The sequence below is a fragment of the Neurospora crassa genome, linkage group II (genome assembly GCF_000182925.2).
Source record: "Neurospora crassa OR74A linkage group II, whole genome shotgun sequence".
NCBI classification, from domain to species: Eukaryota; Fungi; Ascomycota; class Sordariomycetes; order Sordariales; family Sordariaceae; genus Neurospora; species Neurospora crassa.
In genome coordinates, this window is record NC_026502.1 from 4,404,674 (window position 1) to 4,423,155 (window position 18,482).

The window sequence follows — 18,482 nt, forward strand, 5'->3', positions numbered from 1 at the left end:
ATGACCGAGTCGGTATGGACGTTTTCCGTCTCTTTCGCATGACAGCCGAATCTCTGCCCGTGGGGCCGGGAGTTCTAGGTTCGAGTTCGTCGCAGACCGCGGCTCCAGCTGCCGCGTGCCAAGAAATCAATCTGACTCGGGTCTTGGCCAACGCAAAGCGTGGAGGGTGTTTGTTGGAGGGGGACGAGACTGGGGAGCGAGGGGGGAAGCGAGGGTGGGGGACGGGGAGGGGGGGGGGGTTCGAACTTCGAAGACAGAAGGCTCCCTTCGAAACGTGGGAATCCCAAGACAGTGGATGACAGCCAGTCCTCAAAATGCCTACCTACAACTCGGTCCATCCTCGTATTTGAGACAACGAGGAAATACATAGCCGAGGGCACTCTGAAAATATCGCGAGCACTGCAATGAACGGTGAAGACGAAGGGGCGGTCGGCTGCCGTCTATATGTAAATAACCAGTTTCACGATGGCGGCTGGCGTCTGTTAGCTGCTGGACTTCGTGGCACCTCAAAACACACAAGTTACTGCTGAGGGATAAACTGATACGTGTAATTATAGCCAGCGAACAGATTGGGCGCTGATGCGTCCAATTGGGTGACGACGAAATGGTTCTTGTTACAAGCCTGACTGGAGCCTTTCGGGCTTTACCGGCCGGCAGTGCAGGGAACCTGACTGTCAGCGCGGCACAAGCAGGAGTGGTATGAGCTGTCACGGGCTGCCAGCAGCTGCAAGGTCGCTCGTTCTGGTAAAGGTGCAAGTAGACGGCCCGTGCGCAGTGCTTGAGCAGCCCAGCCAGGGGCCCGGGAAGATTCGGTCGCGGTGGGCTAGTAGGTAGCGGCTGGCTGGCGCCCGCACAAAGTGAAAACTGGGCCTGCTTCCTTGTCTCCGCTGCGAAATTTTTCGTCGGCCCCCCCTTGGAAGCCCCAGACCCCCAGTCGGCTGCAGAATATATTCTCGCGACTTCTTCCTCTTCCCCTCGTAGCAGAGCTTGGTCTTTTCTCTCCATCTCCACTCCTCTCTTTTTACAGCAAGGAAAGGAATATCACAATGGCGGAGCAACAGAAGGTCTTGGGCATGCCGGTATGTTTTGCCCCTCTCTCTCGCCCAGCACGTTGATGTCGTGGTCGTCGTTGTCGTTGTCGTCATTTCCCTGGTCGATCGGTCGGGCAGGCAGTCCAAGGGGATCGTCCATCGCGACCTCAGCCAGCCCTCGCAGGTCACGGCGCGATAGCAATCAACAACAACCATTGGGCTCTCCGATTTCATCAGTCGGTCGACAGTGATGGTCTTGATCTATCGCGTCTTGGTGACTGCGTTTGCATGTCGACCACCACCGGGAAATGCGGGGACACGACCTGACATCTTTGTTTGCTTATCGCGACATAACAACATGCTAACATCGCCCCTCTTCTACAGCCCTTCGTGGCGGACTTCTTGATGGGTGGTGTCTCTGCCGCCGTCTCGAAGACTGCTGCCGCTCCCATTGAGCGTATCAAGCTCCTCGTCCAGAACCAGGTACGTTCCAATAATTACCTCATTCTCCCATGATCGACAGGAGAAGGAAATCAACTTGGCCTCTGTGATCCGCGCGTGCGGTAGCAGTCTCAGCAAGTCTATCTGGCTGTCACGTGCCATTCCTTTAACGTCGGCGATGGGAGAACGAGCATCCCTCCACATCTTGGTCCAGGTATACTGACGACCCCCTAGGATGAGATGATCCGTGCCGGCCGTCTCGACCGCCGCTACAACGGTATCATCGACTGCTTCAAGCGCACCACCGCCGATGAGGGTGTCATGGCCTTGTGGCGTGGCAACACCGCCAACGTCATCCGTTACTTCCCTACCCAGGCCCTGAACTTCGCTTTCCGTGACAAGTTCAAGAAGATGTTCGGCTACAAGAAGGACGTCGATGGCTACTGGAAGTGGATGGCCGGTAACCTTGCCTCCGGTGGTGCTGCTGGTGCCACTTCCCTCCTCTTCGTCTACTCCCTCGACTACGCCCGTACCCGTCTCGCCAACGACGCCAAGTCCGCCAAGAAGGGTGGTGAGCGTCAGTTCAACGGTCTCGTCGATGTCTACCGCAAGACCATCGCTTCCGATGGTATTGCCGGTCTCTACCGTGGTTTCGGTCCCTCCGTCGCTGGTATCGTCGTCTACCGTGGTCTCTACTTCGGTCTCTACGACTCCATCAAGCCCGTCCTCCTCGTCGGTGACCTCAAGAACAACTTCCTTGCCTCTTTCGCTCTCGGCTGGTGCGTCACCACCGCCGCTGGTATCGCCTCTTACCCTCTTGACACCATCCGTCGTCGCATGATGATGACCTCCGGTGAGGCCGTCAAGTACAAGTCTTCCTTCGATGCCGCTTCCCAGATCGTTGCCAAGGAGGGTGTCAAGTCTCTCTTCAAGGGTGCTGGTGCCAACATTCTCCGTGGTGTCGCCGGTGCTGGTGTCCTCTCCATCTACGACCAGCTCCAGGTCCTCCTCTTCGGCAAGGCCTTCAAGGGTGGTTCCGGTTAAATTTCCCAACCTCAATGTGCTAAACTTTGAAGTTGAGGAGATGACCCTTTTTGGGGATGGAGATCAAACCGTTTCTCTTCGGGATCTATCTCTGACGGAGGGTTTCGAAAAGGTTCCGACGATGGACTCAAGCGTTGAGCCATTGTCCGGTTGAGGAGGAGGTTTCGCGGGCTATATACCAATTCCCCGCTGTAATACAAGATCCTTAGCTGTTTCCCCATGTGTATTCTCCTTTGCCTTTGGCAACATCATCTTTCCGCCGTTTCCTTTGCATGCGTCTCTTAGATCCCCTTTGACGATAGGTAGTTTGGCGAATTCATGGGTTTCCTTTCCGAACTTCGTTTATCAAGTCAGTGAAGTGATTGTGCACCGCCTTCGAATGCGTGAAATGCATGCGAACATGTGAACATGTGAACATCGATGTAGATTTCGGTCTGGGGTCTCGAGACGGGTTCTGACGGACCAGTTACGTAAATACGATTTGGGGTATCTTTGTCGCGTCGCGTCTCCAGGCGATTGGACTTCCAACCACCAAACATCATTTGAATGTACTCTCTTGACTTGCGATAGCTTTGCGCTCCCAGCTTTAGTTTCGTCACTGCCCTCTTGATCATTCACGCCGTCTCCTATTACCAAATTCAGCGCCTTTAGAGCAGAATCGGAAATAAGCGACGGATCAGTTGCAATGCCTCCCAAATCTACCTCCACGGCCTCCAGCAGCCGGCGCGGTACGCCTTCCATTTCCCGTAGTCGCATTTGGTTCAATTCCGCTCCCAACACCCATCCGAAAGCTAACATGACCTTTACAGCTCCCGCCGGCGCCAAACGTGGCTCTACCTCAGCAGACCCCTCCTCCTCGAAGCGACGCCGCGAAACAACGGACACAATCGAGCTCGCCTCCGTCCAAGACGACGAAGATCTGGACATGTTTCCTCACAGCGAAATCAACAATGACCTTACCATGCTCGGCTCAGATGAGGAAGAAGATGAAGAAGAGCAACCGGAGACGGACACGAATGGGCCCCAGCGACGACGACAGATGCAGCGTAAGAACCGAAACGACTCGGAAGACGCTGACGACTCAGACCGGTACCAGCCACAGCAGGAGTCTGATGCTGAAGAGCAACAAGAGGAAGCAGAGGAGGACTCGGACGAAGAGGAACGGCCCACGGTCCCCTCGGAGCTGTTGACGAGGTTATTGTACGAGTTCTTCGAGAGCGACAAGACCAAGATAACGAAGGATGCGAACGAGGCAGTGGCGCGCTATGTGGATATCTTTGTGAGGGAGGCGATTGCGAGGAGTGTGGTAGAGAGGGAAGGGGGGAATGGGACGACTTCGGGAGGGGGAGGCTTCTTGGAGGTGGAGGATTTAGAGAAGATTGCGCCTCAGTTGTTGTTGGATCTCTGATCTGTTGATGGGAGAGATGAGGGAGGGTTCATGCCTCCTACTCCGTGGGCACCCGGCAAGCTCAGCTCGACCGACAGTACCTATGATCATGGTATCGGCATCTGGCGGAGCTCATCTGCGCACTTACCAAGCTACGTCTGTCAAAAGGAGGTTGCGGAACGCTCGTTGTGCCTGGCGTGGATTCTTTGTCGTACAACGCCGGTTCACGATGATAAACAATGGCACAAGCAAGTCAAACGTCAAGAAAGGGACTACAGAGCAGCGAGTGAGATCTGTACGGCTCAAGCTCGAGGACGGGCATTTACCGTTATTCGCCAGTCTAGATGGGAAGTGTGATAGAGGGGAGTTCAAGACAATACTTGTTTATTCGCCAGGACCTGGTAGAGGTAGCTTGATAGTCGATGATGACAGATGGCTGATGTACAATATGCAGGGCAGGCTCGCAATTTCCAATGCTCGGAACAACTTCGATAGCCATGTGGTTTTCCATCGTCCTTTCCAACCCTATTAGCTTCCCACCATCACTGTGTAGAGGTACGAAGGAAGGGAGAAAGGTCTAGACCGTCTAATCACCGAGACCCCCAAGCTCAGACCCCGTCTTAGCTCTGATATCACGACTGATGCTAATTCGTCCCAACGCCCAACTTTGGCACTTTGACATTTCCGACATCGGCCCTCGGATCGATGAGATCCAGCAAGCGAAGATCTAGAAGGTTAATCGAGTCGTGGAGGGAGTGAAACCGGATCCGTGTATCAGATGCGTCGCAGATCTCATTGGCGATGGTCGGGTGCCGGCTGTGCTCTGACCCCTGGTCACAGACGGCCCCTGGCGCTTAGTAGCAGGGATCCAAACCTTAATTCGGCTTTGCGCTTTCTCTTTGCTTGGCTTCCAGATTTCGGTATCGTGCAGTTTGAGTAATTGAGATGGAGATGATGGGCTTTGGCTTCATGGAGTGATCCAGACGGGTGGGCAGGTGGCAAAGTGTCACAGAGATATCAAGATCTTCACAAACTTCAACCGAACCCAATTTAGCAGTACGATCTTCAGTTCGCAAAGCAGACAAGTGACAACTTTCGTTTCATTCTCTCCCCAGTGTTATTCCACTTTCCTTCGTTACAGTCCAGTCATGGAGGCATTCAGGCGCATTCTTTACAAGACCCAATTCACCTATCACTCTATTCTCTATAGATGCCGGTACGAGCTTTACCATCGTACACGCTTCACAAGGTTGGGTAGAAATCCAACCTATCTCAAGTTCGCTACAGCCATTGTTTTCGTTTCGACTTCTGGGGCTATACCGAGGTGCCTTGATTAAGAGGTACCTTGCCGAAACGAAGTTTTGAGGGGAATAAGCCAGCTTCTTCAAAGAGCAATACTCTTTTTGCTATTGTCAACAGCTGGTGTCTTTGGTGTAAGTATATCCCCAGCTGATATGGCCCCGTTCCTGCCCCGAAAACTCCAAACACCGTGATGTTTCAATACCACACTCCGTCGTGGCTACTATGGAGCCTAATATGGATCCTCTACCCCAGAATGTCAAGTCCCTCTGTCGATGAAACCTAACATGTTGCTAACCATGGTATGACATGGATATCTCTAGGCTCCATCGACATCAGAGCGATTCATAAAAATTTTGGGCCTGGGCAGTTGACTTATATCCTCACAATACCCTCTCCATCTCTTTCCTGGGCTTATTTTTTCGTCATCGTCTTCCCTATCCTCCATCGTAACCCACTACACGGGTCGTTTCTCTTCTTTTCTCTCTTCCTTTCTTTCTCCGCCGTCGTTCGGTCTTTACCTTTCGAATTGGCCAGGCTGGTCCTACCTACTACCTCTTTTTGGTCTTCGACAATAATACAGCGCTAGTCGCTTTTACATCTTACTACCATATTCCCTCTCATTTAACCCGACGACGACGACGACGACAAACCGCTAGACGGAAGACGGTCTTTTAAGTTGAATTTCCCTTTACCAGATCTTCAAATACCTACCTACATATACACACTCAACACAACAACAAATTATAAAATGCATTACACCAACCTCCTTCTCGCCGGGCTCGCCACCCTCTCATCAACCATGACAGTCACCGCCCAAAAAACCCACGTCGTCTCTGTTGGCTACAACGGCACCCTCGTCTTCTCCCCCAACAAGATCTCGGCCGAGCCGGGTGAAGCCATCCAGTTCCAGTTCGTGGCCGGCAACCACACGGTCACGCAATCGACCTTTGACAACCCCTGCCAGCCTATTGCGATGCACAGCAACGTAACAGGAATAAACTCGGGCTTCATGCCTGTTGCCGCAGGCTTAGCAGCAGCATCAGCAAAAGACGGCAAGAGCATGAATGGTACCACCTCTGGACATGGAGGTAATGTGCCGGTGTACACGGTGATGGTGAAGAACAAGAACCCGATGTGGTTGTATTGTGCGCAGGGGAAGCATTGTCAGAATGGGATGGTGATGGTTGTTAATGAAAAGTGAGTATCCCTGTTTGAATTCTGCGTTTGTGGGTAGAGGTATGAATGAATGAATGGAGGACTAACAGAGAAAATAGCCCATCTTCCAACGCCACCAAGTCACTACAGAACTACAAGGCCCTCGCAGCCAAGGCCACTACCATCGTCCCCTCCGGTTCTGGCTCCGGTTCTGGCTCTGGCTCCGGTTCTGGCTCCGGTTCTGGCTCCGGTTCTGGCTCTGGCTCCGGTTCTGGCAGTGATTCTGGCTCGGGCTCAGGCTCGGGCACTGGCAGTGGTACTGGCTCTGGTTCTACCAATGGCAGCACCACTACCGGGCCAAGCAGCGGAACCACCCCATCCAACTCGACGAGTCCTAGTGGCTCTTCCACCGCTGTGCCAGTGACTGCTGGTGCGGGTATTCTCTCTGCTGCTGGAACTACGAGCATGTTTGCGCTTGTCGCTGGCGGTGCTGTTGCTTTCTTGTTCCTCTAGTTCACGAAAGTGGAGCAAGGTGGAGAGGTTGAATTGACGATGGAATCCTCGAGTTGGATTGTACGATGTTTTAAGAAGGGTAACTGACTTTCTCGGTTTCGGCGCGCTGGCTCATGTTTGTTTGTCAGCGACGTTGTTTTTTTTCTTTCTTTTTTTGGGGTTTAGAGCCGGGCACTAGATTGCTGCGAGCGTGGCATTGTTGGTTGGGTAGAGGTAGATTTTGCATGAAATCGAGTGTCATGATCCTCTGGTATTTTGTTCTGTTCGATGTTTAAACTGTTCAAACTGTACTTTGATCCCTTGGTAAGTATTTGCTCGACCTGTTACTGTCAAGAGAAAGAATCAATACTGCACTGCCGCAGAGTTCATTGGATAAGAAATGAATTTGTTCTGTTTTCCATACCAATACCACCATCCTCAGGAGTCATGTCCTAGTGCTTCTTCTTTTCCTCCTCCGGCGGTGACCTAGGCGTCCTGCCCCTCCCCGCCGCCTCACACAGCTTGGGCACTGGTTCCTTCTTCAACCAGTCCTTGTCTCTCTTGACATAGCCCACGAATCTGTACTTCTTGCTCTTCCCGAAGAAGTTGGCCCAGTGCTTCAAGGCATCGTTGACCTTTTTCAGGGCCTCCTCCATTTCTTTCCTCTTCAACTGCTTGAGTTCTTCTGGGGTCCAGTACTTGTTGTCCACGGCAGGGTCGTCGAGAGGAAGGAACATTTCCTCGACACCGCGCAGGTCGGGGGTGCGGTCCTCGGCGAAGCAGCCGGTGACGTAAGCGCGCGAAGCGTCAACGCCGGCAAAGACGTGGTAGGAACCGCCCGGACCGTAGGTGCGTCGGTTGGCGGAGACGTCGTAGATGGTGCCGTTGATTGCGAGATAAATGGGTTTGGATTCATCGGTGCCATCGAAGGCGGCGAGTTCGGCCGGGGTGAGGTAGATGGGGCCGCGCTACGTCACCGCCTTGTCAGCTGGTGCTGCTGGACCAGCGGCTGGAGAAGAGAAGCATCGATCGAAGGACCTACCAGTTGAGACTTCCACCATTCTAACTGGAGATAGTTGGGCGGGTGAGACATGCCCCAGAAGAAGGACTCGCCATTGGAGATGAGGTAGCTGAGACCGCAAGAGGCCAGGAAGAGGAAGGAAATGACACGGAGGATATCGAGGAGCCAGGGGTTGGATTCGTCTTCGTCTTCGATTCGGCGTTTGGGAGCTTTCTGCTTCTTGCCGCCATTTCGGGATTCGGAGTGGGGAGGAAAGCCGGGGCGGATGATCTCTTCGACATCGGAGTCTTCGGTAGCTGAGGCCGTATCGTGACCGGGCTCGTTGGTGGGAGGTGTCTTGGATTCGGGCTTGCGCCGGCGGACGGTGTCGGTATCGGCCATGTTGATGATATTATGGCTACTTAGTGATATGTGAACATGCAAAGAAGAACAAGACTGAGAGAAACAGCAATGGAATGGAACAGGTGGTAACTGAATGCAATGAACAGATCGATGTTGCGACGCCGAGAGAACTAATGGAAGGGTGAGTGGAAAGGAAGGAAGCTTCCGTTTCCCTTTCCAAGCTCCCGTCTCCGGGCTAAAGGTCCCCTGTTCCCGATGGACATGTCATCTCGGTCGTCAATTGGGCAAAATGGGATGCACAAAGGATGCTAAATGCAAGGCTGGCCAATGGCTTGAAGGCAGGCGGGGTTCCCACGTGTTTACTGCATCTGTCAAGTACATAAGTAAGTACTAAGCTTGAGCTCGTTACCCAGGCAACACGGCGCACCTGGAAGCCATTGCGCAGAGCTATGGACACTGTACAAGTAAACAGATTTTCTCCAATTTGCCCGAGGTCGTAAAACCAGCCAGGCTGCCCGAAGGAATACATAGTGTACAAGGAGGGGCAGGCGCGGGATGGAATGAATCAATTATTTCATCGAACATGTCTTGTGGTTCCTTTGTCTGCATATCCCATCTGTTCACCGAAATCCTTTTTTGTTTACTGCGCAACTCAATTACATCAGAGTGTGGTGCATCTCGAGTCATTTTGTCTTCCATTTGTGAGGAGTAAACACAGCCCGGTGCTCGATGTGGTGTGCCGATAGCACTGTGCCCTTGTGCAGTGTTGACAGAGAAACAAACCCAGGCACCCAAACCCCGAAAAATAAACCAAGCTGGGGAAAAACGACTGGCCCGCCTGACGCAACCTGAATCTTTCCACAAACATCCACACTACTGCAAGGCGGAATCCCAGATCAACCACCCGATCCGCATTTGATCTTTTCCACCTATTGATGGTCCAAAGCCGAATGACGCAGTATTGCCTCTAGAGATCCCCGAGATACCCCCCTTCCCGCGACAAGTCGCACCGTCGAACGCGTCTTTGTCAACCAACATTGTCAACCTCCATCAACATTGCATTGTCGACATCGAGCGACTACCACCACCACCACTACATGTCACTTATCCTGTCGCCCATCGCATCCATTACATTGCATTGATCCCATCAATTTTCACACAACACCGCCAGCCATGGAAGCGTCGTCGGGTCTTCCCGACTCGCCGAAAGAGCCCCCCGTCATGGGAGGCGGCGACGACCACAGCGTCAACCTCCTCACCATCAGCCCTCCCGATCCCCTACAGCCCATTTCCCACAACCAACAGCGCGAAGGTCCCTCCTTGCTGTCGCCCAAAGACGGTCGCGACAACTCGGTTGCCGAAAAAGTCAGCCAATTCAACTCGATGGCCCTCCAAGCTAAACAGCAGGAGCGCAAAACAACCGATGCCGCTCTCCAGCGAGCCGTGCTCGGGCGCGAGGAGGCAGAGGCCGAAGTGCGACGACTGCGTGAGGAGGTCAAGGTGCTGAGGCAGCAGGTTGAGGAAGGGAAGGAGAGGGAGAAAAAGGTTTCCCACAGACTGGAAGTCGTTATGGTAAGTTTGTCCATCCCTTCGCCCCACCACACTCCTGGTCTTTTGAGCAGGAACTAATTGCTTCTCAACGCCCAGGAGGACTACGGTCGCGCCAAAGAATCCCTCGCTCACACCCAAGCCATCTGGGAAAAGGAGATCCGCAAAGCGCGCAAGGAGGCCTTCAAAGCGCAGTCCGACATTGTCGAATTGCAAAAACAGCTCAAATCCACTCGTACCGCTTTGAAAACCGCCGAAACGGAACTGCACACCAGTCGAGCCGCGCAAAAGGCTGCCGAAGAAGAACTCGAGCAACAAAAGGGACGAACACAGGCGCGCGAACAGGAAGCCATCGAAGCGAGAAATGTCTTGGCCGGGCTCCAAGAACAACTCAACAAAGCGCTGGAACACATCAGTACTTTGGAGATGGAAAGGGACGCGTTCAAGGCGCTAGCTAAGAGCGAGGAGCTGGCACGGATTGCGGCCGAGGGAAAGATACCACTACCGGAGTCGAAAGATGTCGAAATGGGCGGCATGGAACCACCACAACCAGAAGACGACTTCGCCGCTCTCAAGTCTTATATCCACCACACCGCCGACCTCAGCCATTCCGCGACAAGCGAATCCGAAATCGAAGAACTCAAAGAACTCTGGCAGTGGGAGAAGCAACGAGCTGATCGTGCTTTGGAACTAATCGCCTTCATGGAAGTTGAATGCAACCTCAAAATGTGCGCCGGCGCCCGAGCGGCTTCCAAGAGGCCAAGTATCGGGGGCATGGACGGTGCGAAAAGGAAGTGGTCAGAAATCAGCCCTCACAAAGTCACGGATGCGGGTGATCTGGTGATTCTTAGGGACGCTTCACCATCACCCTGCAGGGACAAGGTCTCGCCTCCGTCGGCTAAGAGGACGAAGACCGAGCAGCTCAGGGCCGAAAGTGCAAAGAAGTCGGGGCAGAAAAGCAAAGTCTTTATACCAGAGCAGGGGATCTTCCGGACCGTATCACAGGAGGAGTTGGACAAGGCACAAGTACCCGCCGTGCCCGTTAACGGCGCGAAAGAGCGTGAAAGCCTCTACAAGCGACAACGGCACCAGCGGACAACCGATCAGTCCTCACGCATGGCGGATTCCCGAATGGGCGAGTCACAAGCTTGGTCGGAGATGCAGGATAGTATCATGTCGAGACATCGAAGGACGCCGGATAGTGACGGTGTGCCTGACTATGTGCTGGACTCGGAGAGGGCGTCGTTGCAGAGTTTGTTGACGGCGCCGCACAAGCGGTATGCCGAGTCAATCAGCAGCGATGTGATGGGGAACATTCCTACGATACCAGCCTCCTCGGTCATCAGTTCCGTCATGTCTGGATCGGTACAAACCATTACTGCCTCGACCGCTACGGCTACCACTAGCATCCAGCAAAGCCATCTTAACTGGGAAGAACCCGTGCTTCATAGCAACAGTCAAGAACAAAAAGAAAACGTACCACCCCCTCAACCAAGGGAGAACGAGGGAGCAGAAGGGGATAGGGCTAACTCCCGCTCCAGCCACGATAGCCAGAGGTCACAGCCGCAACCACCTAACCACACTCCGGGGCCCGCCTCAGGACATATCGATCACCTCTCCGAGTCCAAGCTAGGCTACTCGCCCTCCAGCCTAGCGCACGCATCGATGTTCGGATCTACCATGAACTCAAGCACCATCACGACCAAGGTTCCTCTCAAGGAAGCGTCTACCAATGCAGACCTTGGCAGGATGTTCAGAACCCCTTCGAAGGGAAGCGTCGCTAGCGCCACCAGCGAAAACGCAATGGACATCGACGGCGGCATCAACATCACCAAGTCGCGGTCGGAATCGAAGGGTGAACTCCCTGTATCCCGGGAAGAAGCCCTGGCCATGATCCGCGAGCGCCGCGAACGCGGCCGAAGTCGCGAGATCAAATCCCGACCTCAATCCCCCGAGAAGCGACCCCTCTCGCCAGTAAAACGTCCCGCCTCGCCCGAAAAACAGCGGCCAGACAGCCCTGATAAGCGGGACAGAGGCCGGGACCCCACTCCAAAGAAACGAGACGCATCGCCGAACAAGTCGGGGCGTGCTCCATCGCCGAACAAGAGACCCGAGTCCCCTAGCAAGCGCGCGCCCTCCCCGAACAAGCAGAGGAACGCTTCACCTACCAGACGACCACTATCGCCGAGCAAGCGCACACAGTCGCCGAGCAAGGCGAGGGTCATCAGCAATGACTTGAGTTATGCCGGTGTGCTTAAGAAGAGCACCGACGTGATGACGACGCCTGGCGAAGGGACTAGGAGCTTTAGTGCGCCAACGGCGGCTACGGAGGCGAGGGCGGCAGGGAAGGAGAATCAGAGAGGTTTAAAGTCTTAGTGGGACATTGGACTCGCGAAGCTGACTCCGGGGAGGAAGGGGAGGAGGAGTGGGTGGTGATATTGGTTTTAAGGGGTGACGAGTACGATGAAGATGATGGGAATGGTATAAAGAAGGGGAGGTAAATTGAGAGAAAGTTGGTATACCCACTACACTCGCTCTCTCGGGTCGTGGCCTGTTAGCAGCACAAAGGCACAAAAAGCTGGCAGTGCTGGATAATGTCGACTATCATTGTACATGGAATTAAGTATCAAGTTGCATCAAAAAAGTGGATGGAAGGATGGGATGGAACTACCTGGATACCTGGATACCCAACATCAGGCTGGATACGGACTGGAATACCTCTAGGATTGTTTGCAATGGGCACAGGTTGGATTGAGTTGGCTTTATGTTGGCTTGGAAGGCGGCACTCAGTTTTGCACCTTTCTATTCTCTTCTTCAGTTCGTCCTGTTAGTGAATGGACTTTATTTTGTATTTACCAATGTAGTCTGGTCGGACGGCGTGTAAGCGCCTTTACACCTCTACCTTCTATGTTCTTCTTTTTCAAGATGAACTTCACAACGGTCATTGAAACATACTTGACGCACTATCTTGTACCGCTTATTCGCTCCCTCATTCAAACGTGGTGTTTCTGTTGAAATTGCAAGAAACAAAGAAGAGAAAGATAGGTAACAAGGTAGAGGTAAGAATGCATCATGGCAATCAAGATTGGATACATATTCTTCAATGACATAGAATGAAATTGAAGGTATCAAATGGTACAGTAGGAGGTCATGAAGTTGCACCAAGTTAGATCCCTCAAGTCCTGTTACGAAGCCACGAAGTGTTCTGGCTTGATGAGCCCAAATCAACTGAGTACATATGGTGGAGTTAGTTTAGTGGTAATCATACTCCATTCCATATAGTTGGGTCCGGTTTTTGACGTTAACGTTAGAAAGAAGAAATCATTACAAATCGAATTTGGTTTTTTTTTCCCCGAAAAATTCGAACCAAGAAAAGGAAGGAGAGTTGCAGAGCAAAGAAGTTGGAGTGATCGTTATGAAGTTGCTAACTTTGTTTATTTCTGATATGGAGATCAACTTAGCAATACATAAAGTCTAGACATAGACCAACATCTAAACAGAGGGGGAGTAATAGCGAAATATTGTGCGATGATCATTACAGCCACAAATTTTCTGTTTTAGACAGATACTCTTCAACATCGTCCTTATGCACCAACATATCAACCCTTCTCCCCTCTTGTCACCCTCCTCCGCTTGCTTGGATTACCATTGCTCCCACCAGCGGTTTCAGTCTCAGTCGCCGTCCCTTCTCCATCCCCTTCCTCATCAACCTTCCCATCCGCTTGTGCCTCCTCCTCCTTATCGCCGATCATTGATACATCACCATCCTTGTCTTTCTCCTTATCACCGTCACCACTAGGCTTATCCTTGTCTTTCTGCTCTTCTTCAGCTTTCTCACCCCCCTTACTCGCCTGCCTGGAATGATTCTGACTTCCATTCACCGACGGCATCTTCTGCAGCGTCCCGTCCTCCATCATCGACTTGACCCTCCCATCCTCCGCAACCCTCAAGTCCGCCAACAGCGAATCGGCCTCGGAAAACATTGCCCTCGCATCTTTTACCACGCCGAACTCGTCCACCTTGTATCCCAGCACATCCCCTGGATGACCGTGACCGTGCCCACCTGGCTGATTGTTATCATCAGTCCTTTCCTCTCTTTCCGCTAGGAAGGAACTCCCAGGTCCGTGCCAGCGATCTGGGTTGTACATGATGGCGTTGCTAAACATGTGCGCCAGCTCGCGGTCCAGCTGGGCCGTGTTGATGATGCCCCTAGGGGGGACGAGCTCTTCCATTTGCGGTAGCCAGACCAGCATATGTCCCGGGTCTCCACCCGGTAGGGCAGCGGCAGCTTGGGTGGCGGAACGGTTGCCGTGGGCGATGGCGGCCCGGATGGATTTAAGGTCTTGAGGCTGCAGTATCACCTTATGATAACCGGGAGCGTCTTTCTCGCGGATGGGCGCCGCAAACATGTTGGCAGAGCGATGGCGAACGATTTGTTCCATGGCAGAGGCACTAACTTTGTGGAAACCGCGGCTCCAAAGGACTCTGTGTGCGTCCGGTGGTGCGGCTGACGCCGTCGCGAGTGTTTCTTGTTGGGATTTTTCGTTGGCAGGGGTTGCGTTGCCGTTGGGAGTGGCTTCGGCGGGAGTGGCAGCCGGAGTGGGTGACAGCTCATCCCGTTTACGCTTCGCCTGGCGAGCTGCTTGACGCTTGCCAGCGACACTCTCGTCTGCTGTCGTATCACCCGTGTCCATTGTAGCCCGGGGCGTGTCCACCTCATTCTTAACACTGGTGGCTGGCTCAGGCTCCTTGGCGGATTCTTTAGCGATTTCCTTCACCGTGCTGGGTTGTTCAGAAGCTGTTGGTTTATCCAGTGGCTTTGATACCTTCTGAGCTGCTTGCTGACGAGCCTGTGACGCCGGGGTAGGTTGGGGACCCACGAGAGGGATGCTTCCCCTAGCTCGAGACGTTTCATTCGTCGGCTGTCGAGCCGGAGAAGGTCTGGCTGCATCTTGCCTGGCCGTTGGCAAAACCGCAGGCTGCTGTACAGGACTAAGTGGCTCAAACGCAGGAGGCCGAATATCATCTCCGCCAGACCGGACATCAGGTAGCTTTGGGGTAGACGCACTAGCTGCAGACACCCACTTGGTGCCAGTGCCGAGACCCAGTCTTGCGGGAGGTACCAGAGTAGTAGTGACTGAAGTGATGGGGCTGAACCGGGGTCCGGAATAAGTTGTCGCGGCAGATTGCGAGCGTGGCCTGTGTTGTGAGATCGGGGGCTGTGGTTGTTGTGGTTGTTGTGGTTGTTGTGGTTGTTGCTGCTGTTGTGGTTGTTGTTGCTGTTGCGGTGGATGTGCTACATGCGGCGCATGGGTGACCGGTGGCTGAGGAGCATGAGTGATCGGGGGAATCCGCGGTGATTGAGCTTGAGTAACCTGGGGCAAGGGAGCCTGCGGTGGATGCGGTAGATGCGGCGTCGGATGAACCTGTGGTGCCCGTGAAACATGAGGTTGAGGAGCCTGTGATGCTTGGGGCACCTGAGGAACTTGGTGTGCCTGAGGCGGGTGTTGATGCGGCACTTGAGGCGGATGAGGCGCTTGCGGCGGATGTGCCTGTGGTGGATGAGAAGGCTGCGGTAGCTGAGGTGGGTATGGCGAAGGATAAGCCCTCTGTACCTCCGACTGAATAGGTGCCAAAGACGGCGACGGGGCCATAGACGTCGTAACCGGCTGGCTGAACGGCGGAGGAGCCTGTAGCGCCTGAGGTTGATGTTGAGGCGACTGCTGCTGTTGTGGCTGCAGCGGCGGAGGCGATCGTTGCTGCTGAGGAGCAGCCAACCCATGAGTAAGTCTCGGTGGAATCGCAGACGGCGATTGCGGCGGTGAAGAAACCGCAGCACCCTGCTGCAGATGCTGGGGAAGATGATATGGAGGATATGGCGAGGGATGTTGCTGGTAATTAGCCCTGGGTATTCCCGTAGCCGCATTAGAAGCCACCGGTTGCCGAACAGGACTCGGACCAGGTGAGTCGGACATGGCCCTATTAGGCGCCGGCTGCAAAGGAGGAGCATAATGTTGGCCAGTCTGAGGAGGTATCAAGACCTGCGGCTTCATAGGTGGCGGCTGGGGTGGCCTTGTTACCACTGCATGTTGCTGTACCTGCTGAGGTGGCGGATGCGAAGGCAGCCTAGGCGAGTGCAGCGGCTGGACAGGTTGTGATACAGGGCTGTAATGGGGATGTTGCTGTCCAGGGCCCAAGATAGGACGATGGCCAGCTTGTGGTTGATATGGAGGCTCCCATTTGAGTTGCCCACCCTGTGCCTGTCCAGGGATCAGTGGCTGTGGCTGAGGGAGAGTAGTTGCAGGGTGATGAGCAGTCTGAAGAACCGGAGACTGTCTCGAAGGTCCTGCAATGCTGTCTAGTCGTGGCAGTCCTCCGGTAGGAGTCGAAGGCTTGGGTGGCTGAGGTGGCTGAGGAGGCGCCTGGGAGAACGAAGCTGGGGGTTGAAGGACATGCGGTATCCCACCACCGGCAGTCATAGGCCTTGGAGAACCAGGACCGGACGTAATCGGACCCCGAGGAATGTTGTGATGTCCCAACCGCGGAGAGCTCACCAGCTGTGGCTGCAATGCTGCCGTTGTAGTCGGGGGTAGAGTCGGAGGCAGCGTAGTAGGAGGCAACGGTGCGGGACTCGACCTGACTGGCGGTAGCTGAGTCGTGGGAGACGGCACGCTCGCATGACGAGCGACCTCGGGCCGTGGCGGTATATGAGCGGATACCTGGGGCGGTAGCTGCGGTGGAATCGGCGGCGGCGGCGGCGGCGGCGGGGGAGGAGGAGGAGGAGGAGGGGGAGGAGGAGTAGGTATCGGTAGCTGGGGAGTCGAAGGAGTACGGGGAGACTGAGATTGCGGAGGCGGTAGTCGTGGTGAAGCGATCCGCGGTGAAGCAACTGGCGAAGGACCGTGACTGGCGCCATTCGGCAACCTAGCCCCGGGACCCTGAACGGCAACTGGACTGGGAACCGAACCCAAAGCCGGACTTTGCTTATGTGCCACGGGACCGTCCTGAGCCGGTAGACCATCTGGAATCTTTTGCCTCCTCTCCTGCTCCTCGTCCCGGGCAACTGCCTGCTCTAGCACCCGCACCTCCGTTTGAAGCCGGTCATAGTGTCTCTCGTACTGGTCAATCTCCTGGAGAGTCTGGTTGACGTAGGTCTGCTCGAGTTTCCGGTAGAGGCTTTCGATCTTGGGCACATATTGATGGGCCTCCCTCAGAGTGGGCAGCGGCGGGGGCTGCAAGCGTCGCCGTTTCGAGTTCGGAGACAGATCTCCATCGGGTTTGGGGCCTGGGGTGTCGTGCTCTTGCTTCAGCTCGTCCCATAGCAGGTGGAGGAAGAGCTCCTGGAGAGGCTCGGGCCTCAGTCTCGCGGCATCGTACGAGGGAGCAAGCTTGATGAGGTGGTTCTGCTGAAGAAGGTCGGCGATGCGGTGGAAGGCCTGCTGGTCGAGACCGTGTTTGGCGATGCCGCGGAGCAGGAACAGCGATTCGAGGGGAGTGTAAGCGTCGCGGCTCGTGGTAGTCATGCCCCAGACTCCACCTCGCCGGAGATCGAGGGGACTGTCACGCCGTTGCGGAAGAAGGTGAATCGGCGCCACGATCTGGGATGGTCAGTGACTTGTGTCAAGTAAAGGGAAGTATCTGGTAGGTGACTAGGTATTCGTGGCGTGGTCGCATTTCTTGAGCTTCCACTTGGGGCATTGAGGTTGTTTGACCAGAGCACCAGACGGGAGAAATGCACCCCCCAGGCTCGGGGCCGACCACTATAATCAAGCCACTAAACGCGATGCAGCGCCCCCCGCTCGCGCGTCGCACTTTGGGGGTCGCGTCTCCCATGGGCATCTTGAGTTGACATACCGGCAGCCTTTATCCAACACGCCGGGCAGCGATCTCAATTGGGGTAGGTAAATGCGAATCAGGTCGCCGCATGTGGTGATATGAAGCCGCCTTTTGGTTGCGAAGATGGCTTCTCGATGTAATGTCTGTTTGCGCGGACTCGGAAATCGATGCCAATGATTTTTTTTTGGGGGGGTGATCTTGCAAATCTCAAAATCGCTTTGGTTGGCTATCACGTGTGATCGCTCGTCTATCGGGAGTCGGATCGTGGCCTGTCGTGGTAAAGTAGTTGATCTCTTGGCTCGGGAAGGGAAAAAAAAAAAAAAAAAAAAACCCCAAAAAAGGTGTGTCGCTGAATCTCGGTTTGCTGCAGGCGAATGGCGGGCCGAATGTGGTTGCGATGGTTGCGGTTGAAACTTGGAGCGGGAGCGGTCGTCCCCTTGCCTCCTTGGGCTGGAGAATTGTGTGTCGCTCAACTGTCAGTCAGTGCTCGACAAATGCAACGCGGTCCAGTGCTGGGGGTTCGATCGATTGTTGCCGGGGTAAAGAGCAACGAAGCTTGCTTCTTCAGCGATCACAAGATATCCCCAGTTTAGTATGGATTCGGGAGCATTTATTGTAACGCTAGATTCTCCCGCCACGTGACTCGGCTCCGAAAATCAGGAAACCAGGGGGTCCGGTTCTTATCGGCCTGGTCATAGTCTCCGCCCGGCGAGATCTCCGGGTTCGCTTGTGGGGTGTTCCCCGGGAGCCCGGGAGCATCCGGAGAGTCTGGGGATGCGCTCCGGCCCACGTTTCAGCCTTGGACGGCGCAACAAGGTGTACATTGACCCATGACTGGATCAGTACCTGCTCGTATCACCATGCATTGTCTGCTTTCATCTTG

General features: G+C 54.4%; 6 protein-coding genes across 7 annotated transcripts; 4 read left to right on the forward strand and 2 right to left on the reverse strand.

Moving 5' to 3' along the window:
- Positions 1-858: 858 nt before the first annotated feature.
- aac (ADP, ATP carrier protein) lies at positions 859-2,883 on the forward strand. Of its 2 annotated transcripts, XM_011395337.1 has the most exons (4): positions 915-1,079; positions 1,416-1,514; positions 1,707-2,195; positions 2,475-2,883. In XM_011395337.1, the coding sequence occupies exons 1-4, from the start codon at positions 1,047-1,049 to the stop codon at positions 2,514-2,516; spliced, it is 663 nt and encodes a 220-aa protein (XP_011393639.1). In that variant the 5' UTR covers positions 915-1,046; the 3' UTR covers positions 2,517-2,883. The 2 variants fall into 2 exon arrangements, with proteins under 2 accessions (XP_011393638.1, XP_011393639.1); XM_011395336.1 differs by having other exon boundaries at positions 859-1,079; positions 1,707-2,883.
- A 108-nt stretch (positions 2,884-2,991) lies between these two features.
- Positions 2,992-4,439, forward strand: NCU09478 (hypothetical protein). The gene is made up of 2 exons (XM_958109.2): positions 2,992-3,244; positions 3,326-4,439. Exons 1-2 carry the CDS (start codon positions 3,202-3,204, stop codon positions 3,922-3,924), a joined length of 642 nt encoding a protein of 213 aa, XP_963202.2. The 5' UTR covers positions 2,992-3,201; the 3' UTR covers positions 3,925-4,439.
- A 1,565-nt stretch (positions 4,440-6,004) lies between these two features.
- NCU09479 (hypothetical protein) lies at positions 6,005-6,873 on the forward strand (the record flags this gene model as incomplete). The annotated part of the gene is made up of 2 exons (XM_958110.1): positions 6,005-6,402; positions 6,480-6,873. The coding sequence occupies 2 exons, from the start codon at positions 6,005-6,007 to the stop codon at positions 6,871-6,873; spliced, it is 792 nt and encodes a 263-aa protein (XP_963203.1).
- Positions 6,585-8,456, reverse strand: NCU09480 (heme/steroid binding domain-containing protein). Its single transcript, XM_958111.3, has 2 exons — positions 7,895-8,456; positions 6,585-7,820 (listed from the first exon to the last, which is right to left on the reverse strand). Exons 1-2 carry the CDS (start codon positions 8,252-8,254, stop codon positions 7,305-7,307), a joined length of 876 nt encoding a protein of 291 aa, XP_963204.1. The 5' UTR covers positions 8,255-8,456; the 3' UTR covers positions 6,585-7,304.
- A 559-nt stretch (positions 8,457-9,015) lies between these two features.
- On the forward strand, positions 9,016-12,725 carry NCU09481 (hypothetical protein). The gene is made up of 2 exons (XM_958112.2): positions 9,016-9,787; positions 9,863-12,725. Exons 1-2 carry the CDS (start codon positions 9,389-9,391, stop codon positions 12,137-12,139), a joined length of 2,676 nt encoding a protein of 891 aa, XP_963205.1. The 5' UTR covers positions 9,016-9,388; the 3' UTR covers positions 12,140-12,725.
- A 459-nt stretch (positions 12,726-13,184) lies between these two features.
- Positions 13,185-17,973, reverse strand: NCU09482 (hypothetical protein). The gene is made up of 2 exons (XM_958113.3): positions 17,618-17,973; positions 13,185-17,361 (listed from the first exon to the last, which is right to left on the reverse strand). Exon 2 carries the CDS (start codon positions 17,284-17,286, stop codon positions 13,363-13,365), a length of 3,924 nt encoding a protein of 1,307 aa, XP_963206.2. The 5' UTR covers positions 17,287-17,361; positions 17,618-17,973; the 3' UTR covers positions 13,185-13,362.
- Positions 17,974-18,482: the final 509 nt, after the last annotated feature.

Bases quoted from the DNA above. Each gene is read 5' to 3' on its own strand.
- aac (XM_011395336.1), top strand. From the start codon at position 1,047: ATGGCGGAGCAACAGAAGGTCTTGGGCATGCCG. The intron at 1,080-1,415 runs GTATGTTTTGCC...CCTCTTCTACAG, and splicing joins AGAAGGTCTTGGGCATGCCG to CCCTTCGTGGCGGACTTCTT. The intron at 1,515-1,706 runs GTACGTTCCAAT...ACGACCCCCTAG, and splicing joins AGCTCCTCGTCCAGAACCAG to GATGAGATGATCCGTGCCGG.
- NCU09478 (XM_958109.2), top strand. From the start codon at position 3,202: ATGCCTCCCAAATCTACCTCCACGGCCTCCAGCAGCCGGCGCG. The intron at 3,245-3,325 runs GTACGCCTTCCA...TGACCTTTACAG, and splicing joins GGCCTCCAGCAGCCGGCGCG to CTCCCGCCGGCGCCAAACGT.
- NCU09480 (XM_958111.3), bottom strand. From the start codon at position 8,254: ATGGCCGATACCGACACCGTCCGCCGGCGCAAGCCCGAATCCAAGACA. The intron at 7,821-7,894 runs GTAGGTCCTTCG...GCGGTGACGTAG, and splicing joins AATGGTGGAAGTCTCAACTG to CGCGGCCCCATCTACCTCAC.
- NCU09481 (XM_958112.2), top strand. From the start codon at position 9,389: ATGGAAGCGTCGTCGGGTCTTCCCGACTCGCCGAAAGAGCCCCCCGTC. The intron at 9,788-9,862 runs GTAAGTTTGTCC...CTCAACGCCCAG, and splicing joins ACAGACTGGAAGTCGTTATG to GAGGACTACGGTCGCGCCAA.
- NCU09482 (XM_958113.3), bottom strand. From the start codon at position 17,286: ATGACTACCACGAGCCGCGACGCTTACACTCCCCTCGAATCGCTGTTC.